Here is a 23,005-nt window from a genome sequence, read left to right on the forward strand (position 1 = left end):
GCCAAGGTATTGGCTCCTAGAAGCTGACCGACGAAGCAGTAGACTGAAAGAGATTCTAATTAAAAATTCTGTGGCGAAGGATCTTGTAAGTGAAGACAATGAAAGACGCCAATGTATTGGCTCCTAGAAGCTGACCGACGAAGCAGTAGACTGAAAGAGATTCTGATTAAAAATTCTGTGGCGAAGGATCTTGTAAGTGAAGACAATGAAAGACGCCAATGTATTGGCTCCTAGAAGCTGACAGACGAAGCAGTAGAAGGAAAAAGATTCTGATTAAAAATTCTGTGGCGAAGGATCTTGTAAGTGAAGACAATGAAAGACGCCAATGTATTGGCTCCTAGAAGCTGACAGACGAAGGAGTAGAAGGAAAGAGATTCTGATTAAAAATTCTGTGGCGAAGGATCTTGTAAGTGAAGACAATGAAAGACGCCAATGTATTGGCTCCTAGAAGCTGACAGACGAAGGAGTAGAAGGAAAGAGATTCTGATTAAAAATTCTGTGGCGAAGGATCTTGTAAGTGAAGACAATGAAAGACGCCAATGTATTGGCTCCTAGAAGCTGACAGACGAAGGAGTAGAATGAAAGAGATTCTGATTAAAAATTCTGTGGCGAAGGATCTTGTAAGTGAAGACAATGAAAGACGCCAATGTATTGGCTCCTAGAAGCTGACAGATGAAGAAGTAGACGGAAAAAGATTCTGATTAAAAATTCTGTGGCGAAGGATCTTGTAAGTGAAGACAATGAAAGACGCCATTGTATTGGCTCCTAGAAGCTGACAGACGAAGGAGTAGACGGAAAAAGATTCTGATTAAAAATTCTGTGGCGAAGGATCTTGTAAGTGAAGACAATGAAAGACGCCAAGGTATTGGCTCCTAGAAGCTGACCGACGAAGGAGTAGACGGAAAAAGATTCTGATTGAAAATTCTGTGGCGAAGGATCTTGTAAGTGAAGACAATGAAAGACGCCAATGTATTGGCTCCTAGAAGCTGACCGACGAAGGAGTAGACGGAAAAAGATTCTGATTGAAAATTCTGTGGCGAAGGATCTTGTAAGTGAAGACAATGAAAGACGCCAATGTATTGGCTCCTAGAAGCTGACCGACGAAGGAGTAGACGGAAAAAGATTCTGATTAAAAATTCTGTGGCGAAGGATCTTGTAAGTGAAGACAATGAAAGACGCCAATGTATTGGCTCCTAGAAGCTGACCGACGGAGGAGTAGACGGAAAAAGATTCTGATTAAAAATTCTGTGGCGAAGGATCTTGTAAGTGAAGACAATGAAAGACGCCAATGTATTGGCTCCTAGAAGCTGACCGACGGAGGAGTAGACGGAAAAAGATTCTGATTAAAAATTCTGTGGCGAAGGATCTTGTAAGTGAAGACAATGAAAGACGCCATTGTATTGGCTCCTAGAAGCTGACCGACGAAGGAGTAGACGGAAAAAGATTCTGATTAAAAATTCTGTGGCGAAGGATCTTGTAAGTGAAGACAATGAAAAACGCTAATGTATTATAGTGTTAACATCTGGAAGCTAACAGACAAAGGAGTAGGAGGAAGAAGATTTTAAGATGCTACATTTGAGTTTGTACCAGAAAGTTATACATTTGATTTATTAAAAAAAAAATATCACTATTTTAAACTAGATATTATATTGGGAATGTTCTGATAATTGAAAGAAAGTAAATAAACAAAGAAATGCAAAGATTTTTCATATTATAAAGTCTTACGTCATAAGTTCATCACGCACTCAACAAACAGCAGGGCTAATATATCTATCTAATGTCAATAAAATCAAGAGTTTGTCATAAGAAAGTAATATCTTTAGCCTGTGTCTCTCGGTAGGTTTCGGATGATCATCCATTTCCAATAGTCGTAGGTCACCTTTGCAAATTTCATTTCACATTTCTGCCTGGCAATAACATCCATATGTTGAGGGATTTCTAAAATGACTTTTTAATCCTGATGCAATGGATAACATCCTCATGTCATGGATAACAACAACAACAAATACAGATGTTTCTAGTCCACTGCAGGACAAAGTCCTCAGGCATGTCCTCAGTCATGTATGGGGTTTGGCCAGTTTTCATCATCACGATGGTCAGTGTGGATTGGTGATGGCTGGAGACTTTAGTCTGATTATTCATAGTAAACCAACCTAGTATGCGTGGCTCTGACTAAGTACAGCTTTGATGATCATGGTTATACAAAAACCCTTTCACCATGATAAAGTATCCCCTCTCAGAAAGGGGCAATGGATAACATCCTAATGTGGATTAAACCAAGCCTTTACGTCCATTCTATGGCCATCGTGGCTCGTATAGTGGTAGAGTGCTTGCCTAGCTTTTGCATGCCAACATATCGATCCCAACTCGGAACCATGATAATACGCTATTTACTAGGGAGGGTACTGCTGTGTTTAGGCATCCCAGTATGGGTTGGGCTTGCCCAGGTGACGTGCTGGTGAGCATCTATTCCGATGAAACTAGAACTGAAACCAGACACCTTTAACACCAGACATGACTAGGGACATGTCTGGGGCTTTTGCCCAGCAGCTGTTTACTAGGGAGGGCACTGCTGTGTTTGGGCACCCCAGTGTGGGTTGGTATTGCCCAGCTGATGTTCTGGTGAGTATTTTTTCTGATGAAACTGGAAATGAAATAATATACCTTTAATCTTTAAACCCCGGTGATGACTAAGGACATCTCTGAGGCTTTTGCCCAGCAGCCGTTTACTAGGGAGGGCACTGCTGTGTTTGGGCACCCCAGTGTGGGTTGGCATAGCCCAGCTGATGTTCCGGTGAGTATCTCTTCTGATGAAACCGGAATTTAAACCAGGCACATTTAACCTTTAAACCCCAGAGATGACCAAGGACACGTCTCAGGCTTTTGTCCAGCAGTGAACTAGAAACGGCTGCATATGTTGTTGTTATATCGAATCATTCGTTTTCTTCAAATCTTTGTACAGTAATATCCAGCAAACTAGTAATTACTCTCAAAGAAAGTACTCGGTAAGATCTGCAGTAAGTTATACCTCAGGAGAGATATGAATCAGTGGATTCCTTACCTGAAATCACTTAGATCAGTTGGCACAAGAAATCGAAATGAAAGGATATTTCCCTCAAGCTTCATAAGGCAGATATATGAGATGCTAATGCATTTAGAATATATAAATGACTGAAATTTAATGTAAAAAAAAAAAAAAGTTTAGTTAACCTTTGTGATGCAAAACAAAACTTAGAGAAATGAAATAATTCTGAAAATATAAAGAAGCTTTTATACTGTAAATACTACTGATTGCAACGCTATAATAATAATGATATTGATAATTATAATAACAATATTAGTAGTTAGATACATATAAACATATTTTTTAAGATGAAGCGCATGCAAACGATAAAGCATTTACTCCGAATGCTAATTAACATAAAAGCATAGCAAGTGAGACACACACATATACACACACACACACACACACACACATATATATATATATATATATATATATATATATATATATACATATATATATATACATATATATACTGTATATATATATATATATATATATATATATATATATATATATATATATACATACATATCATAACTCATTTTATAGTGTGGTGTCCACATTGTCCTCTGGAACGCCAAAAGCATTAAAGGGTATAACTATTCATTCCAGATTTCCCGCATTGAAATATGTATATATGTATGTATATATATATATATATATATATATATATATATATATATATATATATATATACATATATATATATATATATATATATATATATATATATATATATATATATATTTCAAATAAACCATATATTTCCATACATTAATGTCTGGATTCTCTTACCGACCTCGGGATCAGAGTCTCGAGGCAAAACCACTCAAAGACAATAACGTCTGACCGGCCGGAAATCGAGCCCTAGTCCAGGATGCTTGTATTTTGAAAATCTCAATGTCCTTCTTTCACTGATATTCTATATTTGAATCTTAAGTTATAATAGAAAATACAATAAAGAAATTATCTTTCTCTGATTATATGCTTTGCAACCATCTTCATGATAAAACTCAGATAATGAATGAATTAAAATAATTTACCAGAGCTCATGCTTATATAAAAAGTGCGTTTGGTATCGTATTGCAATATTACTTATACTGTGCACAGTGGTTTAATAACTCTATTGATGTCAAATACTTTATGTTGTTTATTTTCCAAAGAAGAACCATCAACATTAGATTTTGCGTACTTTACTTTTACTTTAAAGGGCTGTTTTTCTGGTCCTATACAGCAGGAAACCCTACTCTCTACAGGACCTCCACAGTCACTTTATCATGTTCGTTTGAAAACACTCAACATTTCACACCGTATATGGCTCGTTTATTGTTAAATCGACATTGTCGAAGCACTCACAGAACAAAAAAGTCTTCAGTTTCCTCTTGAAAGGCTTAATATCTTCAATCTTTCGGATGTTTAGTGAGAGCTTATTGTCTCGGGGTCGCATATTTGAAGGCTTTAGAGCCTACAGTAGACATATAGACTTCTAAGCAAGTGCTATGAAACTTTTCATGGATCTGTGCAGGCGATAACTTTTGATTCCCTGTCATCTGTTAACATATATTTTCTCTGTGCATTAACTATACATGTGCGTGTATCATAGAAATGTGTAGAGCTTAGTCATACATAGCTAAAATCCAATGTTATCAACTTCTGAAACAGTGCTGGCTGTGGTAACATTGTGAAAGGAGTCTGAGTGTGTATTTTCACTGTGCATAAACTATGAATTTACGTTTATTAAAATATGGAAAATGTGTCCAGCTTAGTCATACATGGCTAATCCAATGTTATCAACTTCTGAAAAAGTTCTGGCCGTGGACACAGTCTGGGTGTTTATTTTCCCTGTGCACAATCTATAAATTTACGTTTATCAAAATGTGGAAAATGTGCCCAACTTAGACATACAGAGCAAATCCAATGTTATCAAATTCTGAAAAGTTCTGGCTGTGGACACAGTCTGAATTTCTTAGAGTAAGCAGCAATGGTCTCTACGTGATGTGCTCTGGATTATTGCGGAACTTACAAGAAGACTTCCAGAACTCTGGAACGGCCCGAGAAAGTTTCCAATTATGGAAGGACATTCTAGAGTGGTTGTTCAGCAATCACGAAAAGGTTGCTGGAATTGCCTGGCCGTGATTGTATTGCATAGTCTGCGAGAGAAGAGTGTTAAATCTCATGTTGAAGAGGAAAGAACACAAGATGAAAGAGAAAAATTTTACCCTTGATATTTACGTTCGATTTTTAACATTGGAATTCCTTTTCTATTTTTTTTTCAAAAACTTGAATTATTGTCTTATTTCTTTGCATTATAAAGTAAACTACTTAAATATCATAAAATATTTTAATTAAAAGAGAAAAAAATAACGCATAATCACATTGTTGACCTTTCTAGATCAGTACCAATCGTATTCATGAAGTTGAATAGAATTTATTTATGCTCAATATTTTTGTTGAAATTCCCTAGAAAATGTCATATATAGTTTTAATTAACTGATATAAATTGGAGTTCATCTCGCTATAACCAGGTTTTTTTTTTTTTTTTTTTTTTTTTTTTAATCAGAAAACCTAACTCTGCCAATGCACAAAGATGTGTACATCAGAGTCATCTTAGTGATGCGTGGCTGCGAGTGCGGAAATTTTCTGCACAAAAGTTATTTTTTAATAAGCAGTTCAAGTGCGAACGCGAAACAAGATGTGGGTTATGGTTTATTGGTGATATATATATATATATATATATATATATATATATATATATATATATATATATATATATATATATATATATATATATATATATATATATATATATATATATATATATATATATATATATATATATATGTATGTATGTATATATATGTATGTATATACATATATATTATACATTATGTATATGCATATATATCTATATACAGTATATATATATATATATATATATATATATATATATATATATATATAGGTATATATATATATATATATATATATATATATATATATATATATATATATATATATATATATATATAACCATACGATATCAAAATCCACACTCGTAATTATATCTTCATAATTTAATAATGAAAACCGGTTTAGGCACTAACTCCATCCCAAACAACCTATTCTCCAATATTTTTCTTCACATCCGCAAACAACGATTACTTCAAATTTTAACTTTTCCATAGTTATCCTTTAGCCTTTATCATTATACAACCAATATATAATTTTCCTTTTTGTCTCATAATCTCCTTCTAACGATCAACAAAACTCAGTTTATTATTCTATGATATTTAAGTTAAACTTTAGTATATTTATACCCCCGGCTGACCCTATGACTCGTCCGTATATGAACTGTTTGCGGTTAAAACGTTTTGCGGTTAAAACGTTTTGCGATTAGAACGTTTTGCGGTTAAAACGTTTTGCGATTAGATCGTTTTGAGGTTAAAACGTTTTGCGGTTAGAACGCTTTGCGGTTAAAACGTTTTGCGATTAGAATGTTTTGAGGTTAAAACGCTTTGCGGTTAAAACGTTTTGGGATTAGAACGTTTTGAGGTTAAAACGTTTTGCGGTTAGAACGCTTAGCGGTTATAACGTTTTGCGATTAGAACGTTTTACGGTTTTTACTTAATCCAACCATTTCTGTCTTTGATTGTATTCAATCCATTGGCTTCTTTACGCGTTACTTACTCAATCCAACCATTTCTGTCTTTGATTTTAGTCAATCTATAGGCTTCTTTATGTGTTACTCCAGGCTCTCTCTTCCCGAACCTTCCTTAATTGCATTCATAAGATTTTTCATTACTAATTTGAATTGAAACTTTATTCATGTGGAGACAAAAAGTTTACATAAAACAGAAATACGGAAGTAATTATTCAATGCTCAATAAAAGCTAAAAAAATCCAAATACAGAGATGAATAATTAAACTGGATTCTCATGGATGAATAATTTAAAGGCGTATTAATATTTCTAGTATTATAAACAAAATAATAATGCTATTGGTCCGTAGTGAAGGACAATAAAAAAGAAAAAAAAATAGGGATTCGTTCTTATTAGAAGTTATCAGCCATAACTAGAGTATCTTTATTACATCTTTTATAGTATATAGTAATATAGTAAGTCCTTATACATCTTTCCTCGTGTCATGAATATCCATTTTAATCAACTTCCTTTTATTTCATGTAAGCGAAAAAAAATATATGAACTGATATTTCATTTATATGCAACGTATCATTGCAGTTAGAATTTCCTTTCTAATAAAAAAGTCATACTTGAATATTTTTTTCGTGTCATGAATATCAATTTCAATCAACTTTCTTTAATTTCATGTAACCAAAAAAAGCCAAAATATATAAACTAGAAAATTCATTTATATGCAACGTATCATTGCACTTAGAATTCTCTTTCTAATAAAAAGTCATACTTAAATATTTTTTTCGTGTCATGAATATCAATTTTAATTAAAGTTTTATTTTTATTTCATGTAACCGGAAAAAGCCAAAATATATAAACTAGAAAATTCATCTATATGCAACGTATCATTGCATTTAGAATTTACTTTCTAATAAAAAAAGTCATACTTAAATATTTCTTCTCGTGTTATGAAAATCCCTTTTAATTAAAGTTTTTTTCTTATTTCATGAAAATGAAAAAACGAAAATAGGAAAACTGAAAATTCATTTATATGCAACGTATGATTTCAGTTGGAATTTCCTTTCTAATAAAAAAAAGTCATACTTGCATATTTTTCTCTTGTTAAGAAAATCCTTTTTAATTATCGTTTTTTTTTTATTTCATAAAATGAAAAAGTGAAAATAAGAAAAACGGAAAGTTCACTTATATGCAACGTATCATTGCAATTCGAATTTTCTTTCTAATAAAAAGTCACACTTAAATATTTTTTCTCATGTTTTGAAAATCCCTTTTAATTAACGCCTTTTTTATTTCATGAAAACGAAAAAGCGAAAACAAGAAAAAACGGAAAGTTCATTTATATGCAACGTATCATTGCAGTTTGAATTTTTTTCCTAGTAAGAAACGTAATACTTCTCGTGTCATCAATAACTCTTTTAATCAATTTTTCTTATTTCACGAAAACGAAAAATCGAAAATAGGAAAAAGTGAAAGTTCACATATATGCAAAGTAAGATTGAAGTAAGAATCTTTTTCCTATTAAGAAACGTAATACTTTCTTTTTATTTCATGAAAGTGAAAAAAAAATGAAAATAGAAACACTTAAAGCTCATTTATATGCAAAGTAAGATTGCATTTTGAATCTTCTAAATGCAACATAGAAAAGAAAAAAGTGAAATGCAGAAGGAGTTAAGCGAAAAAAGCATTAACCGAACTTCATTTTTTTCACTCACTGTGGTGGACATTCCTAGCACCTCCGGACCTATGCGAAACAAGGGGGTCTGCCCGCCCTTCTAGAGTGGCCAGACGGGGATCTAGGGGCAAGTGGAGGGAAGCGTGATTTTCTAGAGTGGCAGAGTCTAGATGAATGGACGATTCTGTCCTAGATGAGGTCGCATGCTCGGTATCTGTGTCAGACTGCAGAGAGTCATATTCCTCGCTCTCACTTCTAGGCCCGCCCACGCCTCGACCGTGGCTGCGACTACGCCCGTGGACCTTGATGGGCGTCGGGCGGCTTGGCTGACGAAAGTGGGGTGGGAAAGGGGACATGGTGAGATCCTAAAATGAAATTGCTTGACATGGATTAACTCTGCTTTTATTTGTCTGTGCGAAATGGAGTTTTGTGGTTGGAATTATCCGTAAGATTGTAAATCTGGGTTGAAATACCTGTGCGATAATAAACTTGGGTTGAAGTTTTCTGTACAATAATGGATTATGTATGAAGTTTCCTGTACAATAATGCATTTCATCTGAAGTTTTCTGTATAATAATGAATTCTGCCTGAAGTTTTCGGTACAAGGATGAATTTTGTCTGAAGTTTTTGTGCAATAATGGATTTTGTCTGAAGTCTTCTATACAATGATGAATTTTGTCTGAAGTTTTCTGTATAATAATGAGTTTTGTTTGATGTTTTCTATAGTGATTAAATTTGTCTGAAGTTTTCTGTATAATAATGAATTCTGACTGAAGTTTTCTGTACAACGATGAATTTTGTCTGAAGTTTTCTGTACAATAATAAGTTTTGTCTGAAGTTTTCTGTATAATAATGAATTTTGTCTGAAGTTTTCTGTACAATAATGAATTTTGTCTGAAGTTTTCTGTATAATGATGAATTTTTTCTGAAGTTTTCTGTACAATGATGAATTTTGTCTGAAGTTTTATGTACAATGATGAATTTACGTTGATATATTAAGTACTGTAATGAATTTGATATTAGATCTGTAAGGTGATGAATTAGGGTTAAAATACCCCTGACAATGATAAGTATAGATAAAGTATTACGTATGATGATGAATTTAGATTGAAATATACTGTATGACAAATAATATATGTTAACTATTTTGTACTGTGGTGAGTTTGAGATGAAATATACAGTACACGGTTAAATTTTGACTGAACCATCCTGTGCGATAAAGAATTTGGGTTGAAATTCTTTGTACAATTAAGAATTAGGTTAAATTTTGAGTTGGGTGATGGATGATAGTAAAAAAAAACTGTACATAATTTGGATCAAAATAATCTGTACGATTTTGAACTAGAATTGGAATATTTTGCGTAATGATAAATTTGGCCTGAGATATTATGTACGATGAATTTGGGTAAGAGTGTCTGTGTGATGGTGAATTTGGTTTGAAATATTCTGAATAATGATGATTTTGTGATGAATATTCTGTTGACATGAGTTTGGGTTGAAATGTATGATGGTGTTTTTGTGATAAATATTCTGTGGTGATGAGTTTGGGTTGAAATATTCTGAATAAAGATGATCTTGTGATAAATATTTGGTAGAGATGAGTTTGGTTTGACATATTCTGAATGATGATGATGCAATTGGGTTTGACATATTCTGTATGGTGATTCAATTGGGTTTGATATCTTCTGTATGATACTGCCATTGGGTTTAACATATTCTGCATGATGATGCAATTGGGTTTGACATATTCTGTATGATGATGCAATTGGGCTCAAATTTCTTCATGGTGGTACATATTAACTTAAGTATCCTCTATAACAAAGAATTTGAGTTGAAATACAATATTTTGAGTTGAAATATCCTGTTCGGTAATAATTTGAGTTAACATACATACGTTGGTAATGGATGATAAAATATTATTACCGGAAAGTTAGGTCATATGATAAACGATACTAAAATTATTCTGAAATTGAATATACAATAATGGATTTTGGTTAAGGAAATATGACATTTTGTAAACAATGGGGTATTTGTATTATAATATTCTGATGGAGAGAATAATGATGGGAAGAACACTAAGAGACAGAAAAAGATCAGCATGGATACGAGAGCAAACTGAAGTAGAGGATATTCTAAAAACAATAAGAAAAAGAAATGGACATTGTTAGGAATTATAACGAAAATGATCGATAATAGATGGACATTAAGAATAACAGAATGTGTCCCTAGAGATTGAAAAAGAACTGGAGAGGAAGAGAAGACGATGGATTGACGATATAACAAAGTTTGAGATTGTGGACTGGCGGAGAAAGACCATAACCAGACGCAAGTGGAAGGACATGTCTGAGGCCTTTGTTCTGCAGTGGACTATGCTGATGATGAGGATGATGATTTTGCTGTTGTGGAATGTGTTAAAATATATTAAAATTAAGAATTTGATGTGAAAATCTTCTACATCAAGATAAATAATTTATGTCAAAAGTATTGTATCATTTTGCGTCTCGAGCATAAATTATAAAAGGGTCTTGGGGTATAAACGATTGTGCATTTGCGAAGAAATGCATGACAAAGAATGATAAAAGTTAGAACAAAGCAAAAAAAAAGAAAGAATGAAGCAGGGGAAGGGAGAGAATGTGACAAAAATATGTAAATGTGATATTACGAAAACAGAAACATTATAAGCACACATACAGTATATAATGTATATGGATTTATACATACATCCATGTACATATATATTATATATGTGTAAATACTTATATCCTTTATGTATATATATATATATATATATATATATATATATATATATATATATTTATATATGCATATATATATATATATATATATATATATATATATATATATATTTATATATGCATATATATATATATATATATATATATATATATATATATATATATATCTATTTATATATATATATATATATATATATATATATATATATATATATCTATATATATATATATATATATATATATATATATATAGAGAGAGAGAGAGAGAGAGAGAGAGAGAGAGAGAGAGAGAGAGAGAGAGAGAGAGAGAGAGAGAGAGAGAGAGAGAGAGAGAGAGATAAAAACGCACACAAATATGAGAAAGGAAAGAAAGGAAATAACGAAGGATACATGCAAGTATAAAGAGAAAAGAAAAAAGTGCAAAGAACAATTAAGTAAATGGAGAACAGCACAAATTAATTAAATCATATTCGCTATGCAGTTGAAAGTTACAAGATTCCTGCAAAACAGAATTTTTATAAAAGAAAGAGCAACGAGTCCTTAAAGGTGACTGATATATTGAATTTTGATTTTACCAAAAGCGAAGACCATTAACCCATCACTCAGCCTCCAATAAAAACAATTATTATTATTATTATTATTATTATTATTATTATTATTATTATTATTATTAGCTGAGCTACAACCCTAGTTGGAAGAGCAGGATACTATAAGCCCAAGTGCTCCAACAAGTAAAAACAGCCCAGTGAGGAAAGGAAACAAGAAAATAACTAACTACAATAGAAATAATGCACTATTAAAATATTTTAAGAACAGTAGTGTTATTATTATTATTATTATTATTATTATTATTATTATTATTATTATTATTATTATTATTAGCTAAGATACTACTCTAGTTAGAAAAGCAGGATGCTATAAGCCCATGGGCTCTAACAGGGAAAGTAGCCCAGAGAGGAAAGAAAATATCAAATTATTATTATTATTATTATTATCATTATTATTATTATTACTAGCTGAGCTACAACCCTAATTGGAAAAGCCGGATGCTAATAGCCCAAGGGCTCCAACAGCTAAAACCATATCAGTGAGGAAAGGAAACAAGGAAATAAATAAAAAACAAGAGAAGTAATAAACAATACAAATAAAATATTTTAAGAAAAGTAACAACATTAAAATAAATCTTTCATATATAAACTATAAAGAGTTATTAAAAAGTGGAAGAGATATAGAACAGTGTTCCCGAGTGTTCCAATTGGGTCATGCATATTCTAAACCTTAATAATTTCAATCATTCTCGTGCGTTGATTATTATGATGAAATGACCAAGGCGTCTGCAGCCTCCCGCTGGTTCGACGTGGGATCAAAGTCAGCTTTTAATATTAATAAATATGAATTGAATGAATTCCCCGTAAATGTGAACGGCTATACGGTTCATGGAAATTCATTAACCGGCCTACGTTGCAAGATATGGGATCGCTACCCTTCACGAATATATATACTGTATATACATACATATATATATATATATATATATATATATATATATATATATATATATATATATATATATATATATATATATATATATTATTCATGTACAGTTTTACACGATGATGTGCTTATCTGTATGTGTAGGTGTACATTGTATATGTATATATATATATATATATATATATATATATATATATATATATATATATATATACTGTATATATATATATATACATATACTGTATATATATATATATATATATATATATATATATATATATATATATATATATATATATATATATATATAATATATATATATATATATATATATATATATATATATATATATATATATATATATATATATATATATATTATTCATGTACATTTTTAAGCGATGATGTGCTTTTCTGTATGTGTAGGTCTATGTTATGCTTTCATAGGATAAGCCTACTTTTGGTTGAAGATTGTCCGTTTCCATTGATAGATACTTATAGAGCTCTCATTTAATTTGTTAGACTTAAGCATACAAATAAAAAATTGTCGAAAATATGTATTAACGATATTTCCTTTCTAATTATATATATTTTTTACGATTTCTATCATATTTAGCCTAAACGAAAAAAATCTTTATAAATGTTAATTTTTCATACTTTTAACCCTTCGCCATCAAATCCTCCTTAATGTTAGTTCTTAAAATGTTTTACTTTAATCTCTTCATTACTTCTCTTGTAGTTTATTCATTTCCTTATATCCTTCCCTCACTGGGCTATTTTTTCATGCTGGAGCACTTGGGCTTATAGCATTCTGCTTTTCAAACTAGGGTTGTAGCTTAGCTTATAATAATAATAATAATAATAATAATAATAATAATAATAAAGTGTATCCTCTATAACATTAATATATATGTATCCTCCTTCATATTAATATACGTATATATCCTCTATATTGATTTCATAATAATAATAATAATAATAATAATAATAATAATAATAATAATAATAATAATAATAATAATAATAATACTATTAAAGTATATCCTCTCTAATATTAGTATATATGTATAGTTCTTCATATTAATATATGTATATATCCTTTATATTAATTACAAAATAATAATAATAATAATAATAAATTATAATAATAATAATAATAATAATAATAATAAAGTGTATCGTCTCTAACATTAGTATATATGTATCCCCCTTCATATTAATATATGTATTAATTACATAATAATAGTAATAACAACAACAATTATATTTAACTGTATCCTCTCTAATATTAGCATACATGTATCCTCCTTTAATATATGTATATATCCTCTACATTAATTACATAAGACTAAACATCATTCTTTCCTTACCGACGTTGGAGGATGGGCCTCCGTGACTCCATATCGCGAATCCTGGAAAACGAAAGTCTGGAATTTGGCCGTCGCCGTGTCATCCTGGGCGCTGCGTCCTTCGCCCAACTGGAAGGTGGCGTAGGGATAGATGTCCTCTGAGTACTCTGCAGGGGCAAAGAGAATCCTTATTAAAGGGAGTCCTGAGATATTAATGGGTTTCTTGGGTGTGTTTCCGCCAATCCTTTTATATCTCTTCGCTTATTTTTTCATTTATTTTTTAGTTTATATAGGAAAGATTTGTTTTAATTTTGTTACTGTTCATAAATACTTTATTTTCATTGTTCATTACTTCTCTTGTTTATTTATTGCCTTATTTACTTTCCTCACTGAGCTACTTTTCCCTGTTGGAGCACTTGGGTTTATAATATCCTGCTTTTCCAACTAGGGTTGTAGCTTAGCTAATAATAATAATAATAATAATAATAATAATAATAATAATAATAATAATAATAATAATAATAGTGATAATAATATAATAATAAAATAATAATAATTTAAAAAATAATAATAATTTTGTATGTTATAACTAATCCATTATAAGAAGCAAATCTTCCCAAAACCTGCTCTTATTATTTTATTATTATTATTATTATTATTATTATTATTATTATTATTATTATTATTATTACAAGCTAGGTTATAACCCTAGTAGGAAAAGCAAGATGCTATAAGTCCAAGGGCTCCAACAGGGAAAAATAGCCTAGTGAGGAAAGGAAACAAGGAAAGGAATAAACTACAAGAGAAGAATTAACAGCCAAAATAAAATATTTCAAGAACAGTAACAAGATTAAATTAGGTCCTTCACATATGAACTATAAAAACATGATTATTTAAAAAGTCAAATATTCGTTTGCAACATTGAAATTCATATAAAATAAAATGTAACATTAATAAATTAATTAATACTATTAAATTAATAATTAAATTATGGATGACATCTTCCACAGGTCAACTGGTATATACATATATACAAAATACAATAGATATATTCATTCCGTTGTATTTAATCTATTTTTGCTTTCTATCTACTGACTACTTTCTTGCTATGCCTCCTCCCTGTATTTTAATGCAAGCACTGTATTTGTATTGTATATGTTGTAAGTAATGAATTTTTTATGTAGATTTAATGTAAGTGTGAAGTTGTTCTTGTAATTAGATATTTAAATCTGTACCTTTCTATATATATATATATATATATATATATATATATATATATATATATATATATATATATATATATATATATATATATACATATATATATATATATATATATATATATATATATATATATATATATATATACTCGTGTACGTGCGCACTATATATATATATATATATATATATATATATATATATATATATATATATATATATATATATATAACTGTGATATATATATATATATATATATATATATATATATATATATATATATATATATATATATATATATATATATAAGTTTTATAAATAAATAAATGAATGAAACTTCAGCAATTCTTTCCAGGTCTTAAGAAGATAGACCTTGAGTGCAACAACCCAAAAAGGGAGGAGGCTCGCAAAGATTTCCAATTTGCTTGTCATGCAATATCACTTCACAAATTTCCATGCTCCAGGCATCAAGTTCCTTCTTTTGATTCTAAAAGTTTAAACATATCAACTATTATTTCTTTAAATGTCTATGCATATCTACTATTATTTCTATAAATGTTTACGTAAATCACCTATTATTTCTCGAAATGTTTACACCAATCAACTATCTTTCTCTAAAGTTTACGTAAATAAACTATTATTTCTCTAAATGTTTACATAAATAAACTACTATTTCTCTATATGTTTACACCAATCAACTACCTTTCTCTAATTGTTTACACAATTCAAGTATTATTTCTCGAAATTTTTACACCAATCAACTATCTTTCTCTAAACATTTACGCAAATCAAGTATTATTTCTTTACATGTTTACGCAAATAAACTATTTTCTCTAAATGTTCACATAAATAAAATACTGTTTCTCTATATGTCTACGTAATTCAACATAACATTTATCTATATATTAACGTAAATCAAATACTTCCATTTGTCATACGAATTTTCAAAAACTTCATCTTTCTCTAAAATTAAAAACATGGCCTACTTCACTTTACCTTTCTCAAATATTAAAAACATGGCCTACTTCACTTTACCTTTCCCAAAAACTAAAAACATGCTCTATTTCAACGTCAGAGGAAGGACTAAAAATAACATTTCATGAAAATGACAAATAAGGGAATCCATTTCTTCCCCATCTTCCCCAGAGAAGGAACTTGTTTTTTTATTTTCTTTTTTATTTTCTCAAAAACTATCAACGCCTGATGACCCAACTCAAACTCATCAGACAGCAAAGCATCTCATTGCATTATTACTGAGCACCAAGTTGACCTCTGACCGTGAGAAGATACCTGTCGCCTTATCCCAGGTACCTGGTATCCTCTCGAGTGTGGCAGGTACTGGCTGTGGCTTCCTGACGGTGGCGTAGTAGGCGTCCCTCTGGTGCAACAAGTTCGTCTTGTTCTCCTCGGCCTCTTGGTCCTCCTGCGACATGTGGCTCCCGCGACCTGCAGCGGCTCCTGCGGGAGAAATAGAGAAGGTTATAATGGTGGAGGTTGTTGGTGGGGAGGTTGTTGTTGTTGGAGGAAGTTGGTGTGGGAGGAGGTCCTTGCAGCTGCTCCTGCACGAGAGGTGATAATGATGGAGGGTGTTGTTGGGGAGGCTGTTATGGGAGGATGTTGTTGTTGGAGAAGAATATTGTGGGGGGGATGTTGGTGGAGGTTGTTGTTGTTGGAGGAGATTGTTGTGGGAGGATGTTGTTGTTGGAGGGGGCTGTTGAGGGAGAATGTTGTTGATGGAGGGGGCTGTTGTTGTAGGAGATTGTTGTTGGAGGAGATTGTTGTGGGGGGAAGTTGTTGTTGGAGAAGCTTGTTTTTGGAGGAGATTGTTATTGGAGGACGCTGTTGCTGGAGGATGTTGTTGTTGGAGGATGTTGTTGGAGGTTCCTACAGCTGCTTCTGCACGAGGGAGAGAAGGACATAATGATGGAGGGTACTGGTGGAGGTTGGTGGTGGAGGAGGATGTTGTGGAAGAAGTTTATTGTGGGAGGAGGTTGATGTTGGAGGACGTTCTTGCAGCTGCTCCTGCAGGAGGGAGAGGTCATAACGATAGAGGGTGTTGGGAAAGAGGTTGTTGTTGGAGGACGCTGTTGAGGAAGGAGGTTGTTGTTGGAAGACGTTGCTGGAGGTTCCTACAGCTGCTTCTGCACAAGGGAAAGAAGGTCATAAAGATGGAGGATGTTGAGGGGAGGATGTAGTGGAAGGATGTTGTTGTTGGAGGAAAGTTGACTGATGTCATGTTGGCGAGATTTAATTATGAATCTTTATAGAGAATCAGCTTTTTTTTTTTTTTACATATTTTCTTTCTTGACAAATTAAAAACTTTCAAGATTTTCTATAAAAATGTAATAATAAATATATACTCATAGATATATGTTTTAAGATATCATAAACTTTCATCTGTAACTATTATTGGAAACTGGCATTTTCTATTCAAGATTTTCTCTAAAAGTGTAATACTAAATATATAGCTCTTATATGTTTTAAGACGTCATAATATTTTATGTGATTTTAGTGGGAACCTGGACATTCTTAATGGGAATATATAAACTTTTTTGTCATCTAAGATATTGGTTGTTCGGTGAGACGGAAAAACTCACGAAAGTTGTGGAACTAATCTACAAAATGAAAATGTGATTGATAAGGTTGCATTACATTAATTAAATTTGTTTCGAAAGTTATCTTATTGAATATTTAATCAAAGCAATATATAGAATTAATGATATGATGATTTCAAGAAGTATTTGCTTTACATTAGCAAAGATTTGATACATTATTTGTTATTTTATTCCTTAAAAATATGAAACTAAAGTCCATTTCTTTTAGCGATGCATATTTGCACCGACTCGCGGCGGTGCCATTTTAGCTCGGAAAAGTTTCCTGATCGCTGATTGGTTAGAATTATCTTGTCCAACCAATCAGCGATCCGGAAACTTTTCCGAGCTAAAAGGGCACCGCTGCGAGTCGGTGCAAATATGCATCGCTAAAAGAAATGGACTATAGTCATGATTATGAGATGACATCATCTGTTATATAAGGGTGAAAAGACATGGAAATGATGATGAATAATTTATCATATAAGAAATAAAAGCAAAACCTCAAAATTAATAGACAATAAAGATTAAATTAGTAAATACTATCTGTTAAGGGAAAGCAAAGGCATTACTATGCTTTACACAAAGTAATTAATTCAGACCATATAAAGACTAATAGCTATGTGTGATTATATATAGATTTAATAAAAGATAATACAGTTAGCAAAGTAGAATTTGCACGAAAGCTATAAATAAAGGTAAAAATCTGACCTGAAGGAAAATAGTACATAGAAGATAAACACTAACTCAAAAAAAGAAAGGAGGAATAAATATCTCGGTAATATATTGTTATAAATCAATCAAATGTGGTTTGGCAAACGATACATAAACTGGCACTAACCTTTCATTCAGTATATACGAGGTCTTTTAAATGTACTCTGACTATAAAGGATCTTGGGTATATAGGCCATTTGGAATGGGAAACTAGTGACTTTTATAGCCCAGACACAAATAGAACAAGATTGAGATGGTGTGAACATGTGTTGAGGATTGATGGTGGGGAGGGAGTGAGGAGGGCTTAGGAGGAACCTCTTAGGGGGAAAAGATCGAGGGGGAAACAGAGAATTAGATGACGAGATGAAGTGAAGGATGATATGGAGAGAAGAGTTTTGATTGAAGAGGATGCCTTTGATAGAAGGCATTGGAGAGGATGCTCAGGCAACCGACCCCTTAATGGGAAGGATGAGGTGTGGAACTTGAATTATAGGGAAGTAATTGTCAAGTTTTTTATGGAGAGAGAGAGAGAGAGAGAGAGAGAGAGAGAGAGAGAGAGAGAGAGAGAGAGAGAGATAAGGTGAAGGATGATATGGAGAGAGGAGGTTTGAAAGAAGATGCCTTTCATACAAGGCATTGGAGAGGACGCATCAGGGAACCGACCCCTTAATGGAAAGGATGAGGTGTGAAAGATTAAATTAAAGGGAAGTTATTGTCATGCTATTTTATGGAGAAAGAGAGAGAGAGAGAGAGAGAGAGAGAGAGAGAGAGAGAGAGAGAGAGAGAGAGAGAGAGAGAGAGAGAACACATCAGGCTGAACCGTCTGTACGAAGGGCTTCCCTGCTAGCTACTGGATACAAAATGGCGCCCTGTTTTGAGGTTGGTGCTACTCTTGTTTTATATAGGTACTCTAGAACAAACTACATTTATGGCATAACTACACAAAACATAGATAGAAACAGAATAATTAATCCCACGTACCTTAGAAGCAGGAAACGATGCATTATTTGTAGCAAGATCATGCAATACGTAAAGTATAAAGTAGATGATGTTCATCAAATCCATGACTCCTGTATGGCTAAGTTCACAGACGTGCATAACAAACCTACGCACACCAAGTAACTACATAGACGCTTATGTGTGTTAGAATTGATGTATGTATGTATGTATGTATGTATGTACTGTGTATGTGTATATATATATATATATATATATATATGCATGTGTCTTTGTGCATATATATATATATATATATATATATATATAAATATATATATATATATATATATATATATAAATATATATATATATATATATATATATATATATATATATAAAGAGAGAGAGAGAGAGAGAGAGAGAGAGAGAGAGAGAGAGAGGAGAGAGAGAGAGAGAGAGAGAGAGAGAGAGAGAGAGAGCATCCATCTATATATATACTATATATATATATATATATATATATATATATATATAAAAGAGAGAGAGAGAGAGAGAGAGAGAGAGAGAGAGAGAGAGAGAGAGAGAGAGAGAGAGCATCCATCTATATATATACTATATATATATATATATATATATATATATATATATATATATATATATATATAAAAGTGTGTGTGTGTTTCTATGTAAATAAAATATAAGCATGTATGTATAGACTACACATTTCTGTGTTGAGAGAGAGAGAGAGAGAGAGAGAGAGAGAGAGAGAGAGAGAGAGAGAGAGAGAGAGAGATAGCGTTTATTCATATGTACAAATTGTAACAGATCATAAGCAGAAAGAAAAGTCAATTGTATCCAAGATATATATATTTCTGATAAAATAATGCCATTATAATGCATGCATTACACGAAGACTAGACATAATGAAGCAAATCACCTTTGTACAGTACATTTCATAAAAGAATGAAATCTATCAATATTTCATTAGGAGACCCTTTTTCATGCAATTTTGATGGAAGATAATGACTGTCTCTGTTGTGTTAATATTATGACACATTTATAAAGATTTAAAGGTTTAAAGGCTGCTCATGAATGGCAGAGACAAGGGACAGTGAAATTGCCCTATCAAGCAGGACTATACCCTAGAGACTGACCATATATACATATGATCGGCGCCCAAACCCCCTCTCCACCCAAGCTAGGACAAGGAGGTCCAGGCAATGAATGCTGATGACTCAGCAGACAGACATATAGGCTTCCCCAAAGTCCCCATCCTTAGCTCACAAGCACGGTGAGGTTACAGAGACCAAAGGAGTTATCAAGTTTGAGCGGGACTCGAACTTGTCTGGCGTTCACCTGTCAGGGAGGTTACCAATCGACACTGCAATTAGCCAGTAACTGTGCATTTCTCATTCTTAGAGAGGATATATATTTATCAGCAAATGAATTAATTCTTTATTATTAAGTGATGTTGATAAAAACATTAGATCGAGAGAAAAGGTGTCATGAAATTAACGTCATTGAACAGTCATTATCTTCAATCAATAAACTGGAGGATGTGAATGAGAATGTAACAGCTGGATAATTTATACAGAGATAGAGACAGGACCAGGAGGAAGCAATTGACAGCCCACGTCGAGGACATGACACAGAGATAGATAGACAGATAGATAGATAGATAGATTATAATACACATTGCATTTTATTTACATGCAATTCCATGCACAATGTAAAATATACACCATCTACCATAAATATTAATTTGTATATTGTAATATTACATGCCAAACTATTATTTAAAACATGATTCAAGACAATTCAAAGCAATTGCATGCACAATGTAAAATATACACCATCTACCACAGATAGCAATTTGTATATTGTAATATTAGATACCAAACATTAATTCAAAACATGATTCAAGATAATTCAAGGCAACTGCATGCACAATGTAAAATATACACCATCTATCACAGATAGCAATTTGTATATTATAACATTAGATAGCAAACTATAATTCAAAACATGATTCAAGATAAGTGACGATTATATCAACTATATTTTCTAAGCTGAAACAATTATGTTAAAATAATCACTATGAACACGGAGAATACTTCAGTGATTAAGAATGATTATTGATATTTGTGTAATTACAACCGTTTACTCCGTCTCAGTATACTTAAGTTAATTTTACATCTTAATTGTTACCAATTATCATTAAATTAATTATAATCTTTATCGAATCTCGTCCATTAATCTAATCACTCTGGGAACTATGATTCTGAATTTGGATTAAAATTTCGGTTCACTGTTGAATTCTATTATCTTTGAATTGATTCTCCGTTGGGTCTCTGATCCCGAGGTAGAGAGAATCCAGATATTAGGAGTATAACATATGGCTTATTTGAATATGATAAACACGTCTAAATGTGCGAAATTTATCATATTTTGTTTATATTTCTCATTTTTTCTTTTCAATTTAGTCTTTGGTTACTAGGAGTATAATATATGTCTTATAGGAATAGGAAAAACATGTCTAAATGTACGAAATTTCCCGTATTTCGTTTATATTTCTCATTCTTTCTTTTCAATTTAGTTAATGCTATTAGGAGTATAAAATATGTCTTGTATAAATATGAAAAAACACGTTTAAATGTGCAAAAATTATCATATTTTGTTTTATATTTCTCATTCTTTCATTCTAATTTGGTTAATAGTTACTAGGTGTATAAAATATGGCTTATTTGAATATGAAAAACACGTCTAAATGTGCAAAATTTATCATATTTAGTTTATATTTCTCATTCTTTTATTCTAATTTAGTTAATGGTTACTAAGTAATAACGTATATGGTAAGCACATTCCTCCTTTCAGTTCTATCTACGAGTTGCAACTCGCCATGCAAAATGATCATGCAACATCAACGCCAGACATGATCGCACCAAGATGGCGCTAGTGTGCAACGTCTCCTGGAGACCTGGTAGCGCCACTTACTCCTCCTCAGGCAGAGAACCGCCGCTGCCACCGTGAGCACCAGCGCTAACGCCGACGCTGCCGCAGAAGCCAAGAGGCGGGGATCAGTATGCATGTTATTCGGAGGGGCGTCTCCAAGTTCCCCTACGGGCTGAGCTCCCAGTCCGGCTCCCGAAGCCGTGTTGGCGTTGAAGGTCGTGGTCGTGGCGCCGGCTGCGTTGTGGGCAGTCAGGCGTAACCCGAAGGTGGCGCCCGGTCGCAGGCCTCCGACTTCGTAGACCTCTTGGGGCGCGAGGCTGCTGGCCACTGGAAGTTGGTTGTGGTCATTGTACGAGGGTTTATGGGAATTGTGACAGTCTTGCTATAGGTACAGAATGTCCTTAACTTACGAACTTAATTGGTTCCAAGAATCTGTTTGTAAGTCGAAAGTTTGTGAGTAGAATTGTTTGTAAGTCGAATTGGTTGTCAGTGAATACTTTGTACGTCAGAATGTTTGTAAGTCGAATTGTTTGTAAATCTAAATGTTTGCAAATCTAAATGTTTGTAAGTCGAATTGTTTGTATGTAGTATTGTTTGTAAG

At 32.2% G+C, this 23,005-nt stretch overlaps 1 protein-coding gene across 1 annotated transcript in view; it reads right to left on the reverse strand.

Moving 5' to 3' along the window:
* Positions 1-23,005, reverse strand: part of LOC137632433 (cell adhesion molecule Dscam2-like) — a 187,160-nt gene that overhangs the window by 3,173 nt on the left and 160,982 nt on the right. The window contains 4 exon segments of the mRNA XM_068364365.1: positions 8,433-8,718; positions 14,012-14,157; positions 16,499-16,666; positions 22,447-22,731. Of these exon segments, the coding sequence (XP_068220466.1) occupies positions 8,433-8,718; positions 14,012-14,157; positions 16,499-16,666; positions 22,447-22,731 (885 nt within the window).

Source organism: Palaemon carinicauda, chromosome 41, assembly GCF_036898095.1.
Source record: "Palaemon carinicauda isolate YSFRI2023 chromosome 41, ASM3689809v2, whole genome shotgun sequence".
In the NCBI taxonomy this organism is placed as follows: domain Eukaryota; kingdom Metazoa; phylum Arthropoda; class Malacostraca; order Decapoda; family Palaemonidae; genus Palaemon; species Palaemon carinicauda.